At 26.3% G+C, this 21,876-nt stretch overlaps 6 protein-coding genes across 6 annotated transcripts; 2 read left to right on the top strand and 4 right to left on the bottom strand.

The window, feature by feature from the left end:
* Nucleotides 1-1,904: 1,904 nt before the first annotated feature.
* Nucleotides 1,905-3,149, bottom strand: MKS88_002694 (tetratricopeptide repeat protein; the record flags this gene model as incomplete). Its single annotated transcript, XM_067215725.1, has 1 exon — nucleotides 1,905-3,149. The coding sequence occupies one exon, from the start codon at nucleotides 3,147-3,149 to the stop codon at nucleotides 1,905-1,907; it is 1,245 nt and encodes a 414-aa protein (XP_067073276.1).
* Nucleotides 3,150-4,082: 933 nt separating this feature from the next.
* On the bottom strand, nucleotides 4,083-4,923 carry MKS88_002693 (uncharacterized protein; the record flags this gene model as incomplete). The annotated part of the gene is made up of 2 exons (XM_067215724.1): nucleotides 4,083-4,363; nucleotides 4,740-4,923. 2 exons carry the CDS (start codon nucleotides 4,921-4,923, stop codon nucleotides 4,083-4,085), a joined length of 465 nt encoding a protein of 154 aa, XP_067073275.1.
* A 2,961-nt stretch (nucleotides 4,924-7,884) lies between these two features.
* MKS88_002692 (heat shock protein J2) lies at nucleotides 7,885-10,800 on the top strand (the record flags this gene model as incomplete). The annotated part of the gene is made up of 3 exons (XM_067215723.1): nucleotides 7,885-9,506; nucleotides 9,673-9,725; nucleotides 10,601-10,800. 3 exons carry the CDS (start codon nucleotides 7,885-7,887, stop codon nucleotides 10,798-10,800), a joined length of 1,875 nt encoding a protein of 624 aa, XP_067073274.1.
* Nucleotides 10,801-13,163: 2,363 nt separating this feature from the next.
* On the top strand, nucleotides 13,164-14,183 carry MKS88_002691 (endoplasmic reticulum-resident calcium binding protein; the record flags this gene model as incomplete). Its single annotated transcript, XM_067215722.1, has 1 exon — nucleotides 13,164-14,183. The coding sequence occupies one exon, from the start codon at nucleotides 13,164-13,166 to the stop codon at nucleotides 14,181-14,183; it is 1,020 nt and encodes a 339-aa protein (XP_067073273.1).
* Nucleotides 14,184-15,934: 1,751 nt separating this feature from the next.
* On the bottom strand, nucleotides 15,935-17,573 carry MKS88_002690 (succinate--CoA ligase [ADP-forming] subunit alpha; the record flags this gene model as incomplete). The annotated part of the gene is made up of 4 exons (XM_067215721.1): nucleotides 15,935-16,089; nucleotides 16,149-16,794; nucleotides 17,120-17,200; nucleotides 17,532-17,573. 4 exons carry the CDS (start codon nucleotides 17,571-17,573, stop codon nucleotides 15,935-15,937), a joined length of 924 nt encoding a protein of 307 aa, XP_067073272.1.
* A 1,871-nt stretch (nucleotides 17,574-19,444) lies between these two features.
* MKS88_002689 (casein kinase 2) lies at nucleotides 19,445-20,452 on the bottom strand (the record flags this gene model as incomplete). Its single annotated transcript, XM_067215720.1, has 1 exon — nucleotides 19,445-20,452. The coding sequence occupies one exon, from the start codon at nucleotides 20,450-20,452 to the stop codon at nucleotides 19,445-19,447; it is 1,008 nt and encodes a 335-aa protein (XP_067073271.1).
* Nucleotides 20,453-21,876: the final 1,424 nt, after the last annotated feature.

Raw genomic sequence — 21,876 nt, 5'->3', positions numbered from 1 at the left:
CATGAAATGGAGCACATATATTTGGATATTTTTTCGCGTAAGTACGCTATTGTGTAGGTATGCATATATATGTATATATATACAATATGTACATATATATGTATATATATACAATATGTAAATATATATATGTACGTATGGGTTAAATGTGAAAAAGTGGCATTTACAAGATATAAAGTAATACATGTAAAAATAAATTATTATCGCTAGCGTCGTTTTGCTTTTCATTTTTGGGACTACAAAATTTGCGTGCCTTCTGGGAGTTCTGTGCCCTTAGTGCGCTTTGAAAATTAGCAACTCTATTCGAGTAAACAATAGTTATACTATATGAATAAAGCATACTTCTTGTTTATATGTATATACGTATGTATGAAGCTAAAAATGAACTGCTTTGCTATTGCGTTCTTCATGCATGAAATGTTTCTGCTGAATGATGAAGAAAAAGAAAACTATGCAAAGAAAAAAATATAATAAAAGGTTTAAACCCCCTTATGCTCCATTCCAATATAATAAATTTTCCTTTTTTTTTTTTTTTTTTTTTATTGTACGAACAGCCAAAATTATAGTGCACAATTGATGGAAATATGCTTAAGGGATAAACATATATAATCGAAAACAAATATTTGCCTACATGCATGCTTAACAATACATGTTCTATATAAATGTATATTATTCATTGAACATTATATATTCCTGTTGTATTGGGGGGTATATATGAGAAAATTAATTCGTAATATGAAAAACTCCTCGCTGTATTTTTAATTTTCTGTAAATTATAAAGAGTATAATTAAATATTTTCAACAACTTTGTAAGGGTTATAAAAATTTATTTTTCCCGTTCATTTTGTAAAATTTCATTTTTTTCTTTGCATTATGCCATTTTTACTTTTTTAAATTGAATTTTTTCTTTATTCTTTTTTTTTTTTTAATCGCAGGAGAAAAGCAGCAGCCTGAGCCTCACCTTTCATATATGAAACGAATGTACGAATTTGTTTATGCAAATGGCAGGATATATATATGCATTCACACAAACGCGTATATATACATATACATATATATATATGTACGTACATATATTTATGTATGTACGCCCAATTTTGAATGAAGCTTCATTTTGTATAGCGCAAAATAATTCTTAAAATGATGAACAATTTCGTAGCGATGGGCGGACTAAAAGAAGTCGAAGCATTTCATATGTAGAAAATCGCATGAACTGATAAGAATTATTTTAGAGAAACCATTTTCTGCACACATAAGTTTGTATATGCATGTATGTCATTATGCATGTATGTAATTATGCATGTATGTAATTAAGCATGTATGTAATTATGCATGTATGTAATTAAGCATGTATGTAATTAAGCATGTATGTAATTAAACATGTATTAATGTACCATGAAAGGCGCAAAAGACGTTCGACCGTAGTATCCGGTTGTCACTTACGACGCACGATAAAATAGCAATGCTTTTTCTATAGCGTTAAAGAGGAAACTCCCAATAGAGGAGGATAAATTGTTATCGCTGTTACAAATACAAATGTTCATTTTGGTAAAACAGAGGAAAAAGGGAAGTTGGTAAATGGGGTAATAAAAAAAAAAAAATGAATGCAGTTTGTGTGCATATGTTTGGATATGTATATATGAACACACGTACGTACATATATACATGTGTGTTTATTGGTGCATGTATAACTATAGTAGCTCTATTGCGCAAAAAAAAAAAAAAAAAAAGGGTAATACAATGTTCTTACAAAAAGGGGGGGAATTCTATGAAAGCTATGAATTTTATTAACAATGGGTGTGCAAACATGCGTATGATAATTGTTAGTGGTTAAAAATATATGTATGAACAGTTTTTACATTATATTCTGTTCATGTATATTATGGTCTGTTATTCATTTTTGTTTATGTTTTAACTGAGTGAATATTTTTGTTCAACTGGAACTGTTTATTAGCTTCCTCGTTTTCAATAATATGTACTGAAAGAATAGGAGAGATTATTTTTATTTTATTTATTATGTCACTTATGTATGATGAACAACTAATAATATAAAATATATCATTAGGAAACTCAAGATAGGAAAAGAGTAATAAATTATTTTTGTTTTTCTTAACAATGTTATAATAGTCCATGAGACAATTATTTTCCGAAACGTCTAAAATGGTATCAATGATATTCGTTTCAAAATAAATTAAAAAAATTGTAAAATGTATGAACATAGATTTATCAATATAGAACACAGGAATAATATTATTATTATCATTGTATACATTATTTAATATTTTAATATCTCTTTTTTTTAATATATTTTGTATATGGTTAATATTATTTTTTTCCATTTCTACAAGGAGTTTTCTCTCTTCTTCTTTTCTTTTCTTTTCATTTAAAAGATGTGTATACTTTTGTATTATTTCATTTTTTATTCTTTCATATTCTTTTATATTTAATGAGCATTTCACATTTTCATCTTGTATAATATTATCAAACAGAACAATATATTTGTATGCCTCATTGAATAACTCTAATTTTTGCGTACACAATATACTGTAATATACACTTTTGTATTTTTTTTCATTAAATGAAAAGGATAATTTACAATCATCTAAACATTGTACATACCTCTTTTTTTTATAATGAATTATAGCTCTATTACAGTACAAATCACACAACAGGTTTCTCACGTCCATTTCGCATAGATCCCCCCCCTCCTTCCCCTTTGGAGTGTTTAAGCTTAGAGCTTCTCTGTGGTGTTCCTGCACTTTTTCCTTCTTATTTTCGCGCAAGGGGGCTTCAGTACCGTTCGTAGCACCGTTTGTAGTACCATTTTCAGTAGATTTATTGCTCAATTTACTAGAGGTTGCTGAAACGAGGTAGTTGTTTAACACTTTGATGCCTTTGCTATAGCTTATTATAGCATCCTCATAATATTTAACTCCGTCTTTGTAATAATCATTACCCACTTCTTTATAATTTCTAGCTAAGCTTAAATCATTTTCATCACACAGCATTAAATTATATAAGGCTACTAAATCTTCATTCTCTTCTATATTTTTTGGTAGTTCACTCATAAATAAGGGATGATCCACATCCTTATATTTTACCGATAATCTTCTTATATAATCCGCGTCAATGTTAAAGTCATCCTCCATTATTAGTTTCCTCTTGTTGTTGCTTTATGTATCCACACGTACATGATAATCATCGGGGTTATCGTAAAATGTATCTTACCCTTACACGTATGTACATACATATGTACATATATATATATATATATATATATATATATATATATATATATATATATATATGTATGTATGTATGCGTATTTTTCACCTTAACCTTTTTTTCACTTGCATGAACAAATTTAAATATTTCTTTCGCCAAAAAAAAAAAAAAAAAACAATTTTAGTAAAATCACGGCTATATTTCAAGTCTGTCACCTTTTTATTAATACTTGTTTGAAGTATCCTTTTTTTATTTTTTTTTTTTTTCACCTGGGAGGATAAGTAAAGCGTGCATAATTTTATGTACATATTCAGGCAAATAAAATAGTGAAGTAGGAAATATATATAAACATATATATAAATAAATATATATGTACACATATTTGTACCTTTAAAAGTTTTGAGAAAAGTGTCATTTTCGTAAATTCAAAAGTTAAAAAAACATGTATATTCATATATGTACAAATACATAGATATATATACATGCATGTACATATATATTATGTACATATATCTATGTGTACTTTTATGCATATATATATATTAACGAGGAAAATTCGTTGGGTTACAAATCAAGCCAATAAAAGAAAACATCTTGGCACTCTAAATTTTTTAACTTGTTGAATGCTGTCAATTTAACGAAAATGGTCTAAAATAAATCCATGGCAAGCGCATAATATGCGTATATTTTGAAATACATAATACATACATACATACGTACGTAAATTTATATGTACAATGGTAATATAGTGAAGGATGAACTGTGCATCACATGAGATTTTAAAATTTATAAATATTTTTTAACAAAATAAAAAAAGGACATTTAATTATATATATTTTTTTTTAATTATGTTTCACTTAGGTCTTTATTTTCTGAACACAACTTTCATATTCTCGCAAATACCTACAACATCGGGCATAAGAATTAACAAAAGTAGACGTTGAATCGTTCATATTTTTAAGGCATTTATATATTTTATTTTCATCATGAAAACATTCGTTATGAGTTTGTGGAATTTTCAAACTATTTGGGTGTTCTTTTATATTATATAATATATCCTTCTGACTGTTCATGTATATTTCTCTCTCCTTAATTAAATCGTTAAGAATTCTTTTGCGTAATGCGTCGTATTCATTTTCTACAGCAAAAATGGTACGGGGAAAATTAAACAAATAAATAAATAAAGAAAGAAAGAAGTAAATATATGATCATATAAATTAATATTTTTTCTATATTTTCGTGTGTGCCACTGCGAGGGTTTTTTTATATTTTCAAATTATAACATGTACACGTGTACATATTATCCATATTAATGCGGCTACACTCGGGGTTTGCGCACGAAACGTTAATCATGCACATATTCGCGCATATATATATATATATATATATATATATATTATATATATATATATATATATATATACTTATTTTCACGCACATATATGTATACAACTACAATTTGCATTAACTTTTTTATTCATGAAGATATGTATCATCTAAGTTCTATTTATTACCCCCTGGTGACGCTGGTTTTGCTACTGAACAAATTTCCTTTAACGCATTTTCCTCCCCTAACTCTTTTGCATTTATTTCCGTGTTTGTATTATTATTTTTTTTTTCCAAATTATGAACAAGTTTATCATCTAACAGTATTAAGCTTCTTTTTACATTTTCGTCCCTCGTGGATACATTTCCCATTTGTTCTTCCTTCTTAAAATTATTATATATTCATACATATATATATATGTACGTATATGCGAGTATATACATGTATGTAAGTTTATAGATTGCATTTATTCAGAATATATACAACAATTATGCACACTCAATCCTTCGAGTCATGTATGAACACTCCAAAAATGAACGGCTTAAAAAATAATTTCACGTTTTTATGCCAAATATACTTTTAGTTAATCATAGAGAAACATCATCTCGTATTGTTATACTAACAAGCCTGATCAAGTATTACATTTATTGTTAATATTGTTAATTTGTAAATATTCTAATTTTTTTAATATTTTGAAAATTAATAAAAAATATAATTTTTTTTTTTTTCACTGCTCACAATTTTGAACAAAAAAAGGTAGTTACTAATGTGTGTACATTAGCGCAAAAAAAAAAAAAAAAAAAAAAAATGAAGAAAACAGGGAAGCTAAAAAGGAAAAAAAGAAAAGATAATTCCATAAGATCAAAATTAATTTCCCATATCTCATATTATACATATGTACGAACTATATATGCATAGATCATACATAATAAGCTGCCTACTTCCTAAAAGGGGAAAAACAATATTTTATAAAAAAAAAAAAAAAAAAAAGTTGGTAGTTATTGCCCCTACTAGCACATTCATGTATGCATATGTACGTGTTGTACAAAGGACAAGTTTGTATATATTGGCATATTTCTTTTTCGTTCAATGCATACTAATAATATGTTCCCATGAGTTTACACTTTTTTTTAATTTCAGAGTATACCCCTTTTTCATTACTTAATACATGGATATATTTGTATTATATGCTTGTCCCTTTGAACATATATAAATGTATTGGTGTAATGGCTAAAATTAGCGTTTACTAACTCTTAGCACATACTTTAATACATATATGTATAAATATGTTTGCTTAGTAAGCACGCCTTCCGTAGAATGTTAAGAGGATATCATTACAAATTATTTTGTGTTAATAACGCAAGGCTTTCAATCAAAGAAATGGACGCATAATATTTCGTAGTCATAAATTTAAAATGTATACTGGGACTAACGTATGAGTAACATCTATTTTTTTTTTTTTATTTATTTATTTATTTATTTATTTTATTTTTATTTTTATTTTTATTTTTATTTTATTTTTCCAAAGTTTCTATTCAAACATATGTTATAAGAAAAAAATGAACAGAGGTTTATATGCTTATGTACGCGATGGCATTAGCCTGTGACGAATGTACATTTGATTATCTTTCATATTCTTAAAATAGGAATAATTATTATTAAGAACAATAAAATTACCTTATATAAAAGGAAAAAAAAAAAAATACAAATATGCTAAAATGTGAAAATACGAATCGATTCAAGTCAATAAAAAATTAATCTTATTTGTGAAACTTACGCCATATGAGGTTAAGTATTCATCCTACGAAAAAAAAAAAAATAAATATGCCATTAAAAAATATAGTGGAAAAGAAAAGATAAAACTGTACGGGGAATTATAATTTTTTTTTTTTTTTTTTTTTTATTCCATTTTTTATTCTTTTTTGGGTTTATAATTGTGTTCAAATATATGCTATTTCATTATTTGTATGTATGTAAAAATATTTTACTAGATATATGGAAAAATAGCAAAAAATAAAAAAATTAATATAATAGTTCGTTGAGAATATTGCAGTATGTTATGTAAGTGCGTACGCGTATGAATATATGTACATATAAATATGCATATATATATATATATATATATACATATATATATATTATATACGTGGTACGTCCTATTAATTTTAAATAAACTCTGTTTAGAACAGTAAGTTCTTTTAAAAATGAATGGTAATGTAACGTAGCCATATTATCATGAAAAAAGGGAAAGACGCATTTTAAACAATAATTTGTAATTTTTTATTATCCTTAACATACGAACTTTTTTGTGATTACTTTGTAATACATATCGCATTTTTTGCAGTTTTTTTTTGCTCTTTGTTTTGCTTATCTTATTGCCAAATTTTTGCTTTTTTATTGCCATTTTATTACCATTTTTTCGCCCATTTTTTGCTCATTTTTTGCTCATTTTTTGCTCATTTTTTGCCATCCTTTACCTACATGCTGACTCTTTTTGAAGACTATTTTTTTTTTTTTTTTTTACGTGTGCAACCGGCAGTGGTGCTATTAATTTTTAAAAGCTTCATTTTGTTGAGGGCCAAAAGGAAGCACATTGTGCCAGGATGAAATGAGCGCATGCTTTAATGTGCATATGTGTATGTATGTATGTATGTTTACACATGTATGCATATAAATAAGCATATGTATGTGTATATGTACGCTTGTATATACGCTTGTATGTACGCTTGTTCTTGAATGTGTGTAGATATGAATAGGCTTTATTTCTTTATGAGTACATTTGCAGAACTAGTGAAAAATAACAAAGTAGCGGTGTAAGCTGTTAGCGTGCGTATACCGCATATAGGTATATACATATATACATTGATGCATTCATACGTTTATACATTCAAACGTTTATACATTCAAATGTTTATACATTCAAACGTTTATACGTATACACATATATACATTCATACGTTTATACATTCAAACGTTTATACGTATACACATATATACATTCATACGTTTATACATTCAAACGTTTATACGTATACACATATATACATTCATACGTTTATACATTCAAACGTTTATACATTCAAACGTTTATACGTATACACATATATACATTCATACGTTTATACATTCAAACGTTTATACATTCAAACGTTTATACGTATACACATATATACATTCATACGTTTATACATTCAAACTTTTATACGTATATACACACATACATACATCCATATATACACGCATATTTACGTATATATATGTATGTACGAATGTCGTGCGGGAATGGGTATATGATGAGGAAAAGAGAATTTATAAGAGTTGAAAAGATAATAATGAACGTTGGAAATGTTAAGAGAAGAAAGAAGATAACCAATTTTCACCCAGTGATTTTGTTAATATTATCTTTTTTTTTGTCGTTTGCTAATGGGATGGATTACTACAAAAGATTAGGTATAAAAAGAAATGCAACAAAGGAAGAGATTTCAAAAGCGTACAGAAAGCTAGCCAAGGAATATCACCCGGATGTAGCACCGCATAAAGAGAAGGATTTTATTGAAATAGCAAATGCATATGAAACGTTATCAGATCCCGAAAAAAGAAAATTATATGATATGTATGGGGAAAATTATTCGGATAGTAATCAAGGTTTCGGCGGTGGAGGGTTCGGTGGTCAAGGGTTTGGCGGTGGGGGTTTCGGTGGACATGGATTTCATTTCGATCAGGACGTTGTGAATGAAATATTTCGACAATTTGCAAGTGGAGGTAGGGGAGGAGAAGGTCGTACAGGAAATTTCCATTTTAAATTTAGTTCCAGTAATCATGGTAGTTCTGGTCCAAATTTTAATCATCCTCCTTTTGAAAATGAATATGAAGATATATATAAAAATGAAATTTTAAAAATTAATTCAAAAAATTTGGACTCAATAATTAATGATATTACTTACGTATTAGTTATCAACTTTTATTCTCCATCATGTTCTCATTGTAAATCTTTTAAAAAAATGTATTTACGATTTACTAAAAAATTTGAAGGTTATATCAACTTTGCTGTTGTTAATTGCCAAGATGAAAAGAGTATATGTAGAAAATATAATGTCAAATCATTACCGCATATTATTTTAATGAAAAAGAATAAAACATATGAAACTTTTTATGGTCAGAGAACGGAAGATTCACTTATGTCTTTTATAAATAATCATATACCTTACTCTTATGTTGAAGTATCAAATGGAAAAAAATTAGATAAATTTTTGACCAAAAATGTAGACATACCTAAAGTCATATTTTTTATTTCGTATAATGACAATACTGTAATGTTAAAGGCATTATCTTTAGAATTTGAAAAACGAATTGATATGGCTGTTATATATAATAAAAATTATAATATTATGAAACTTTTTAAAAATAGAAATATTAAAACCCCATCTTTACTATTAGTAGAAGATATAGATAATATGTCAGGTGATATAACACAGTTAAAAAATTTTGACTTTAATGTTTTATCTTTAAAGTTAAGTCATATATTTGCACAAAGTAGGTTACAGAATAATCTATATGGTCATATTACTACATATCAACAATTAACAAAAAAAAAATATGAATCGGGGCAATGTTCAGAAAAAGATTCCCAAATATGTTTTTTAATTTTAAAATTATTAAATAATAGCTATAAACAGTTTGATCAGGATATAAAAAAGGTAGCATCCAATTTTAGTAGTGATCCTATAAAAATTTTATATATCAATATTTTTGATCAACCGTATATTTTAGAATCATTCGGATTAACAAATACATGTACACATTCCAACTGCCTCATTTTAGTTGCCTTCAGACCGAAGAGACAAAGATTTCGTGTCTTTGATGGAGAAGTAAATATGAACAGTGTTCATAATTTTGTTGATAGTGTTGTTAGTGGGGCAATATCAATCAACCAAAATTTGAAAAGGCGCTTAAAGTTCGTTAATACGTCGCATTACGCAGATGAGCTTTAGTAGAGCTTGTCGATTGGCGTAGAATCAAATTATTCGGGTAGCTCCTATTCGGCTTATTAACACTTTAAAGTATGTCATATAATGTTTGAAAATATAACGCGTGTACATATGTGTAGAACTGTTTTGAAGAAACCATGACGTGATTGAGATTAGGTGGAGGTCAGCTGTCGATAATATCAGTTGTATATAGTTTGATTAGTTACATGCATACGTGTTGGCATATGTACATATATACATATACACATATATTCATATGCAAATTTCTGTGTGCCTAATTTATGCGTATATACGCGTATATGTATAAAAATGCAGTTGAATGAAAATTTGTGTCTGGAAAACAGCTTCACGTCCAGCGAAGACTCAAATGTAGCATTACTCATTATTCGTTATGCATTATCCATTAGATATTTTTTTTTTTTTTTTTTTTATTACTCTTTTTAAAAATTTTTGATGAAATTGTGCGCACAAGCTGTATGTATAAGAATGTGTATTATATTATGTACATACATACATACATACATACATGCATACACAAACACATGCATAGTTTAGAGCGGCTAAGGTTTTTCATTTGCTTCCATTTTTAATTTCAAGTAGTACATATAATACACAATACAAATAAGCATACAGAGAATATATGTGCTCGTACAATGTACAGTTAAAAATAATGATCTTATTACACAATCACAAGTATAGGACGGTATTCATGCAGCACCATTATTATTTCTTTTATTATTTTTCATCTTTCATTATTCAAATTACTTTTTTTGAATGTCATTTTTAGTGTTTCATTATTTACCCATCACTTTTTATATTACATTATTTATGCTTCATTTTATGCATTTCATTTTGTGCATTTCATTTTGTGCATTTCATTTTATGCATTTCATTTTATGCATTTCATTTTTCGTTGCTTATCTTTCATTTTTCTTTGTTAGTTTAAGTGATATTCTCTTCTTATTTGTTAAGATGCTTATCTGTTTTCCTTTTTATATCAGTACAACGTATGAACAGAAAAAATGAAAAAAATTACAAAAACAAAAACATTAACATAAAGACGAACATAAAGATAAACATAAAGATGAACATAAAGATAAACATAAAGATGAACATAAAGATAAACATAAAGATAAACATAAAGATGAACGTAAAGATAAACATAAAGATGAACGTAAAGATAAACATAAAGATGAACATAAAGATAAAAATAAAGATAAACATAAAGATGAACATAAAGATGAACAGATACAAATATAACACATGTCAAGTAATGGTTGAACATATTCTTCTCTTTTTTTTATTGTTAAAAAAAGCAGGTATCGTAAAAAAAATTATTTTGTGAAGAGTGGAGCAGCGGCTTTTTTAATTGAATGTGTACCGCTGTCTTAACAAAAGTGAAAATGAATGAAAAAAAAATGAAAAAAAAAAAAAAAAAAAAAAAAAAGAGGGAAGAAGCCGAGCGAGGAAACCAAACGAGGAAACAAAATGGAGGAAAAAAAAGAAAAAGAAGTATTATATATAATCTTCAATAAAGAATGATATTAGTGTGCACCGTTTGTACCGGAAAAGTACTTTTCTATCTCCTTTTTTTTTGTCATCCTTTGGAAGGTTTCAAAGGAAAACTCCTTCAGCGTAATGAAGAGATTTACCCGTTTACATGTGCACCTAGAATAAATACATATATATATATATACATATATATATATATAATTGCAACAGTGTTGTTATTCTTCTGATAAAATAAAAATAATGCATACATGAAGCATACTTTTTCTATATCACATCTTCTGTTTCCTTTTTATAGTGAAGCCCTTTTTTTTTTTTTTTTTCTTTTATATATTAAATGAATAGGCGAAAATGCGGTTTAAAACTGATTAATTTTTCTAAGTGTACATAAGATAATTGCCTCTTTAATTTATGTTGATTTTTTTTTTTTTATTTCATTTTAGTTTATTTCTTTATTTTTGCAAGTTCTGAACAGATATAAGGTTAGAGAAGAACTACCTCTACATTCTTTGCATAACTGGATGTTCAAAATTTAAATGAGAATCTTTTTCATTAATCGCACGCTTTTTATCATAAAAGTAAAGATAAAAAGAGAAGATGAGCTCAAACAAAATGAATGGCAGTATTGCACATACTGCTGTCATATATATATATATATATATGTGTGTGTGCGTATATATTTTACTTGAATATAAGCAAATGTTTATACTGGCACGTTCCTACTCACAAGTCGGTAGTTACCGTAGCTAGGACAATTTCACATGCACATAATAAGCAAATATAAGAAAAATAAAATTTACTGCATAAAAATAAAAAAACATACTAGTGAAAAAAATATAATTAAATATTTATTTACAAGTTACGACAGGGGTGATATACGACATATAATGTATTTATTTTTTTATTTTTTTTTCCCAACTCTTTTACACAGGATTTCATCATTTTTTGTTTCCTTTTTTTAACAAAACAATTTTTTTTTGAATATTGGGTTGTGTTAAATTTTTGTAAACATTGAGAAGCTTTTCTAGTATCTCATTTGGAAAAGGAATGAAGGAGTTGACATGCCCAACAAGAAAAAGATTTAATGGGACTTGTGTAAATAAGGAGGAAATTTTAAATGTTTACATATACGTAAAAATGGTATATGTGTAATATATATGTGATATACACGTATTGCATACGAAATATACACCTGATATGTATGTAATATGCGCGTATTTACATATATATAATAATATAATGTAATGCATATATGTGCTTATATAAACGTACATGTATACGTACATATGTATATGTATAATGCACTAGGTAGTCGGCCGACAAATATTTAAAGCTAAATAAACTTCTTGTACTATATTAGTCACACATTTCAATTGAAAGCAAATGAATGCGTATACTCACATATGACAGAAACAGTTATAAGGGTACTTATTCAATTTGATTACTAGGTGAAAATAAATACGATTGGAAATGAGTGAGTGTTTTATTTAGTTATATACATATCATATACATATACTTATACATACATATATATATATATATATATATATATATATATATATATATATATAAAATAAAATTTTAAGAATTTTTTTTTTTTTATCATCCTTAGTATATATTATTTAAGTAATAAATTTATTTTCACATTGATTAACATATTCGTTGATCAGTTCATTTTTTTTTTAGCATTAATATATTTTTTATAAAAACATTGATTTGTTATACTATTCAAGTAGTTAGCATCACGTATGAGCAAGTACATATGCGTATGGTTATACATATGTATACGCACATGGATATGCTCATGGATATACATATATATACATTTATGCAGTAAGCATGTTTTAAGAACAATTTTTTTTTTTTTTATTTATTTTTACATATTTTTGCGTACATCTACCATTTTCTTTTCATTTTAGTCAATTTTTGCATATTTATAAAAAAAAAAAAAAAAAAAAAAAAAAAGAAAAAAAAGAAACTATCAATATCAATACTACTACCAGTATTACTACTACGGATACTACTACTACCACTACCATCCGGTTAAAAAATCAAAGCAAAAAGCTGTACCATACACGTACATAAACGATAAAAAAAAATTTTCTTTAAGGAAAATGAAAACGTACGTATATAATTTGTTAGTAGCATGTTTCGTGTTGTACCTGAGGACTAATGTAAAAGCTGTAGGGGGTGACCCGATGAAATATGCTGATATGAAAGGACTTGATGACTTAAGTAATTTAAATGATGATCAAGTAAAAGATATATTAGGACTAAATATTGCAGAAGCAAAAGAACGAATAGGAAAACTATTTAATATAATTGATAAAAATAAAGATAAAATATTAAGTGATGATGAATTAAGTACTTGGTCTAATAATGTTAAGAATGAAGTGTTTTTAAAACAAGTACAAGTTGAAATGAAACAAATAGATTCAGATAAAGATGGGTTCATATCATTAAATGAATTAAATGATGCCTTTTCTCAAAACTTAGATGCAAAGGAAGTGGAAAAACATGTAGATGGATTATTAAAGAGATTTCAAATTGTTGATAAGGATAAAGATAATAAGTTAAATATCAATGAAGTTGGTCTACTGATAGACCCAATGAAAGATGAAGAATTAAAAGAATTAGAGATTAGTGAAATATTAAATCATCATGATGTAAATAAAGATGGAAAAATTTCAATAGATGAGTTTAAAAGAACTAGGACTGATGATCCCAGTGTCAAAAAAGATGATGATGTTGCTCTTGATGATTTTAACTTTTTTGATACTAATAAAGATGGTTTTATAGACAGAGAGGAAATTATTAAAGTTTATTTTGATCCCACACATGAAACAGGATCTATTAATTTAAATGAAGTAAAAAATTCAATTTTCGAAGGAAAACAAATTACTTATGACTTATGGAATGATAAGGCTCTAAAACTTGCTGTCACTTCATTAACAGATTATGGTGATATATTAAGATATCCTGAAGATTTTAAGTTAGACATTGGTAAAAATGTTGTTTTACCATCAAGTAGAAAAGGAGAAGCAGAAGAAGAGGACTTAGATCAAGAGGACTCAGCTACTGATGATAAGGATGATGGTGCTGAGCAAAAAGCCCAAACCGCTGATGAATTGTAAGGCCATTCATTTTGTATCAATCAAAAGTACGAATATTAAAAATGAAAATAAAAAAAGGTTAGAAAAAAAGAAAAAATGAACAAAAAAAGAAGAAGAATGAACAAAAAAAGAACAAAAATTAAAAAAAAAAAAAAAAAAAAAAAAAAAAAAAAAAAAAAAAAAAAAAAAAAAAAAAAAAAAAAAAAAAAAAAAAAAAAAAAAAAAAAAAAAAAAAAAAAAATATTAAAAAAAAAAAAGAAAAAAAGAAAAATGTTCATTAATTGAAGATGCGGCAAGAGAAAAAGAAAGTGCAAAATTTAAATGTTGTAGAATAAAAATGAACAAGTGCGTTGTTATTTTTATTTAATAGGTTGTTGCTCATTGTTATTCATGTGTGTGCATGTATATATATATATATATATATACATACATGTATGCACGTGTGCCTATTTTATTTTTCTTTATTTTACCATTTTTTTTTTTTCTCATATATGAGAATACGTAAACGCCCCTTACATAATAATAACACAAAGTGTTTCAAATGCCTATTCATTAACCTTTTAAAGGAAGAAACAGTATTTTTTTATTGTTAATGCATTACTATTTTAAATGTTTACTATTTCCTGCATGAATATGTCTCACACATTCACATACACACACGTATATAAATATAAATATAAATATATATATATATATATATATATATATATATATATTGTACTTATGCGTTTATCATCTTTTACTTTTTCCAAACAGTGCGAATTTACTAAAAAAGAAAAAAGTCAAAAAATATATGCTTTATATATGTCTCATTAAATAAGCAGTAAAAGTAAAAATACTATGCATCATTTCTTTTAATTTTTATACATATATATTCATATATACATTTTCGAAATTTGTGAATGGGCAATTGGCAAGGAAAATGCAGGAAATGTGTACGTAGCGCAAAGCGTAAAGAAATAGCCATAGATGCAAAAATTGGACATAATATATATATATATATATATATATATGTATTTATTTATTTATTTATTAAAATTCTGAGTTTACTCTATAAACAATATTTTTAAGCCATTTCCAATAAAAGAAAAAAAAAAAAAAAATACTCTGCTTAATTATGTGCAACATAAATATAGCTTCATTTTTTTATTCCTTGCATATACATATATATATATATATACATATATACACCTTTAAATTTTTAGGCCTTTTCATACTAAAATGTGCCATAAATAATTTGTAATTACACATGAAACACTTGATATATATATGTACATACATTACGCACATGTGCACATTATACAGTTAAAAATTTTTATGTATTGCGGCTAGCACAATATTTTCAAATATGATTTACAAATAAGAGTTAGGCTGTTATGATGTTACGAAATAAAATGCAATTATAATCTTGTATTTAAAAGGGATAATAATAAAAAAGAAAAAAAAAAAAAAAAAAAGGAGATAAATTCTGTACACATGTCCACACATGTATAACTAATAAAAAAATATATCTGTACCATGCGTAACAATAGCACTAGATCAGCACTACATACTTATTAGCGCATATACTTTTGAATTATGATCATATATGTACATATGGACGTATATATAAATGATGGCGAAACACACAGCAATAATATTTTCAGGGATGTTCACTATTCGTAAAACAAATGGAAGTTTTATAAAAAAATTTTGTGTACATGTAAGTGTGAAAAATCATAAAGTATATAATAAAACTTTAGCAAATTTTTCTGTTACTCTTACGTAATTAATTACGTAAGATTTTTCATTATGGAATATATTTCATGACCCATTTGTGTAGGATTAATAATAGTATGAACACCTGCACTTTTTAGAGCCTTCAATTTTTCATCTGCTGTTCCTTTCCCACCACTAATTAAAGCACCTGCATGGCCCATTCTTTTCCCTGGAGGTGCACATTTTCCAGCTATGAATGCAAAAACAGGTTTTTTTTTTTTTTTTCACAATCAACATTATTTTGTATTAACCACTCAGCTACTTGCTCTTCTGCATTTCCCCCAATTTCACCAATTAATAAAATACATTTTGTTTGATCATCTTCTAAAAATAATTTAATACAATCAATAAAATTCGTACCATGAAATGGATCTCCCCCTATACCTACACACGTAGATTGACCTAGGCCAACTTTTGTGGTTTGATTTACTCCTTCATATGTTAATGTACCACTTCTACTTACAATACCAACACATCCTTTTTTATGAATATGTGAAGGCATAATTCCAATTTTACATTCCCCTGGTTTTATAACACCTGGACAATTAGGACCAATTAAGGTACTCTTTTTTGACATGTTCAGGCAAGACTTAACTTGTAACATATCATGTTGACATATCCCTTCTGTTATACATACAATTAAAGAAATTTCTGACTCAATTGATTCAATTATTGCATTTTTTGCGTGCTCTGGAGGAACATATATAACTGATGCATAGCAGTTCGTTTTTTCCTTAGCTTCAAGAGTTGATCCAAAAACTGGTAATGTATATTTGTTATCATTACTTGTCCATAATGTCCCTTTTTTCCTAGGGTTTACTCCTCCTACGACTTTTGTTCCATACTTTAAGGCTTCTGTAGTGTGAAAACTTCCCTACAAAAAATTGTCAAAATATACAGTGTACAAACAGCAATTAATAGAGAATATTAGGGGAATTATATGAAATAAAGACAAATTAAGAATAATAAAAATGGAGAAAGGCACAAAATGAAGAAAAACAAGTTTGAGCTAATATACAAGTAATTAAAATACGTTGCGGGAGACAAAATTATGTTATCGGCAAAAATATGTTTCACTCAATTAAATAATATTATGAACGGTTCAGAATAAATGCAAATTTATTATGAATATGTCCTATGATTCCTAAAAAATTATGAACAGGCAAAGCTGGAAAAAAAAAAAAAATTAATTTTAATACCTGTTTCCCAGTAATCCCTTGGCATATTACCGTTGTATTTTTGTCAATAAACACCTTACTTGTTGCAGAATAATTTCTTCCCTAAGAATTAATTTATATGCAAAATAATATAAAATAATATAAAATATTTTCCACCATTAACATAAGCAAGAATGTGTGCTGGTGTATATGTGTGTATGTGTGTGTAAATTTATATGTACAATGATGCATAAAAACAATATTTATGAGTGTGCTAAAAGGTAGCTTCATTTTCTGCTATCTCTTCTTCATTATTATAAAATATATTTAAAAACATGTAGATATCTACACATTAATTTGACACACAGTTATATTATGTCTTCTAGAAAAATATTATTTTTCTGTTTTTCACAGTTACATGTAAATGTGATAAATCTCTATATATTTTTAATACCTTTAAGGAGAAACATAAATTTTTCATATTAAAATCTCTCATTTATTTTAATATAAAAATTATAGTAAAATGACATAATCGCTCGGTAAATCTTAACAAATGAAAATAAAAAAGAAAAATTATTAACGGTTCATAAAAATTATATCTTATTTTTTTTTAAAGTACATTTCGTTGTGTCCGTATGAAATGAGGTGTATGCTTACTAATTTTTAGATGTACTCAATTTAATTAAATGTAATGTAGGAAAAGAAAGAAAAGGAAAGAAATTAAAAATATTAAATAAAATTAAATTTAATTTAATTAAGATAATTAAATAACAAATTAATATTTTTTCATCACATGGAAGAAATATATTACTGGTAAATTTATGTACATCCTGTACTGCTTCACGTCAGAGCAATTTTCTTTTTCTTTGATTTACAAGAATTTGTGCATTATATAATAAATACAAAGTACCAAAAAATTGTATTTCTAAGGATATCACAATGTAATTAAACACGTAAAATACGCAAAAAAAAAAAAAAAAAAAAAGGAAATTTTGGTCCACAGTTAAAAAATGTTTTTTTCCTATGTGTAAAATTCGTTATTATTTTTTATTATAGTTCCAATTAAGAATAATAATTTCATCGTTTAATAAATTAAGTGCAAATGTATTCCAATTATTATTTAAGAAATTTTGAAATTAATTATAACTGATATATTATTGATACGCTATTTTTATATCACTATTAGATGATGTCCACAAGGTCTTACTCTTGTTTTTACTTTTCCGTATGTCAATTTTCCTTTTATTTTTCTTTACATTTATTTTTCTAGTTTTTTTCTTCCTCTTCCCATTTCTCTTGTTCAACAAATGTAACAAGTTCCCAAAAGGAAAATGAAAAAAAAAAAAAAAAAGGGGTACAACTTTTTAAGATTAATAAAAAATCTTAATTGTCCATATATATATTTTATCACAAATTCGGAATAATAAAAAAAGATGAAGAATTGAATCTTAAAAAGTGGGTATGAAAAAATATAAGCGTACAAGTTCGAGGGAAAATGAATAATTAAAATGTACACACAAATGTATACTAACATATACATACATATACATAAATACATATTATATATGCAAAGGTCAATTACTATCATGTTGGCCAATTTTGTATTACGGACAAAAAAAAGTATAATACATTTCTACAACAATGTTTTTATTCTGTTTTTTCTGTTTCTTCTGTTTTTTCTGTTTTCAATTTTTTTTTTTTTTTTGTTTTTCCATCTTCTCTAATTCATTTAGTAAGTAAAAAAATAAAAAATAAATAAATATATACGGATTTAATTTTTTGTGGATGTATAAACAAGAATGTTTTAATGTTAAGAAATCCAAAAATATTTGCACAATATTATTTTAATAAAGTCTACGACAATTTTAAAAAATGCATTTTAACAATTTAACAACAGTTAAAATAGGGCAAAAAGGAATGCTTATAAAATGGAAATGTACGCTTACGCAAATACCCAAGCACACATATAGGCATATTCACGTATGCATATAGGTATGTAAAGATACACCGATATATATATATATATGGATAGATAGATAGATAGATAGATAGATAAATTGATAGATGCACCTTAATTAAATGGTTTGTATTGAAAAAAAAAAAATAAATAAATAAACAATGCGTATGTAATAAACATAATGGGTAAAAAAAAAAAAAAAAAAATACACAAATTGAATGTAAATGAAAAAAATTTAATTTCATATAAAAATTAATCTACAAAAATGTAATGAGCAAGGGGGACTAATTTCAAGTATATCCACAGGAGTGCATGTTTATGCTATACATGCAAGTACACAATTGTGTTTGACGTGTACGCGGGTGAATTGTACATGTGTTCACTAACTAGCTAAAGGGTGCACAAAATTTTCATGAATCCTCCCTTACTTCACTAAAGTAAGGATGTTCCATGGCCTCCTTTGGGGCTATTCTCTTTGCATGATCATATATTAACATTTTGTCAATTAGGTCAATAACTTCATCTTTTGCTATATCAATATTTGATTGTGTTAGAAAATGGGACCATGGTTTTCTTTCATATTCACCTAATATGTTCAGGTAATGTGGTTTAAGTTTAATATTATATTTTTTTAGATATGCATGTAGATCATCTGTACCAAGTACCTTTGCAATTTTAACAAGCTGGTCATAATTATCATGTCCACAAAAAAAGGGTTCTTTCTTAAAAATCATACCAGCTAGCATGCAACCAAGGCTCCATATGTCTAAAGAATAATCATATAACTGAAGATCTATTAAAAGTTCAGGTCCTTTATAATACCTACTAGCAACGCGAACATTATACTCTTGACCTGGATGATAAAATTCTGCTAGTCCCCAGTCTATTAATCTTATTTGTTTATTTTCATGATCAATCATAATATTATGTGGTTTAACATCTCTATGCATAATTCCCTGACTATGACAATAATCAAGTGCTTTCAAAATTTGATAGATATAATAACGTATATCTTTATCAGTAAATTTAGGATATAGAGTTTTAAAATCAATGTTGTTAATATATTCAAAAATTAAGGATGGTGTTTTGGTTACAGGATCTTTTACTATGTCCAATAATTTTATTATATTTGGTCCTCCATGCAAATTTTGTAAAATTTTTATTTCTCTTTTTATTTTTTTTTTTTTTACAGGTTTCAATACTTTTATTGCACATGGTCTATTAAATTCGGTATCATACCCATTAAACACTTCACTATATTTTCCTCTTCCTATCTTTTTCATTATTTCATATCTATTAGGTTTATTCCATTGCAATTCTAAATTATCATAATCATAATATTCTTTAGGCTTATGAATGTTAACATCGGCGTAAAATTTTGGAATATATATTCTCTTGTTAATAGAGCTAGCTGACATTATTTGCCTTTTTTTTTCTTATATATATATATATATGTGTACATACATATGCATGTATGTGTATATAAATGCACACATATATATATGTATGTATGTAGGTGTATGTAGGTGTATACGTATACATATATATATGTATGTATGGGTTAATATTTGTACGTACGTATGTATGTATGTATATGTGTATATGTGTATACGTGTATTTGTGTATTTGTGTATTTGTGTATTTGTGTATTTGTGTATTTGTGTATTTGTGTATTTGTGTATTTGTGTATTTGTGTATTTGTGTATCTGTGTATTTGTGTATTTGTGTATTTGTATATATATATATATATATACTATATGTGGATAACATAAGCGCACAAAAATAATGCGTATACGTAGTACATGGTATATTGCTACGCGGAGAAAAAAGCAATTCATGCAATACTAAACAAGAGAATATAAATTAAAAAACATAGAAAAGAGGGCTCAAAAATGTATAAAAATATACTTATATACGTACAAACATACATATATACAATTTTAATAAATATTTCTCTTTAAAAATACTCTCTTTTATATATGTACTTTCTTCTACGAACTGTTGTTTACTATTACATATCTACTCTTTTGTAATATCGCTCGTTCAATTTTGTAAATATATACATACATATACATAAATGTACATATACGTACATTACATAAGTATACATAAGTATGTATTTGGCAAAATCAAATATACATGTAATGAACAATCCTTGTATTTTTTTCCCTCGTTACAGGTAATGTGACAAAGGTATATTCATACATATATGCATACATGTACATAAAATACGTAGGTATGTACGAATGTAAGGACGTATGTATGTTTATATATATATATGGGCTTACGTATATGTAAAGCAAAATGATTAACCTTATTTTATATATTTTTTCTTACTTCCCTACTTTGTACTCTATGCTTAAAAATTTTTTTTTTATATATAAAATAAAGATTGACACTTTTCAAAAATGAGAATTTAAAACTGTTAAGAAACAATGCTATGTTAACATTTTATAAAAAAAAAAATTAATTATACATGATGACATAATGATAAAGTAAGTCGTATCTACAAAAGATAATAAAATATGAAATTAGTCAAAAAGAAAAAAAAAAAATAATAATAATAAAAATAATTGCACTGTAGTAATCACAAAAAGCATACAAATATGCATACAGGCATGTACTGGATAAGTAATATATATATTTGTATGTATTTGTACGTATTTGTACGTATTTGTACGTATTTATACGTATTTGTACGTATTTGTACGTATTTGTACGTATTTGTACGTATTTGTACGTATTTGTACGTATTTGTACGTATTTGTATTTATGTACATGTGCATAAATTTTTTTATGCACAGTTTGGTTACTTCAGTTAATGCATTTTGGAGGAAATAAA

Source organism: Plasmodium brasilianum, chromosome 9 (genome assembly GCF_023973825.1).
Source record: "Plasmodium brasilianum strain Bolivian I chromosome 9, whole genome shotgun sequence".
In the NCBI taxonomy this organism is placed as follows: Eukaryota; Apicomplexa; class Aconoidasida; order Haemosporida; family Plasmodiidae; genus Plasmodium; species Plasmodium brasilianum.
Note: the sequence above shows the minus strand (reverse complement) of the source record. Positions and strands in the feature narration are given on the sequence as shown.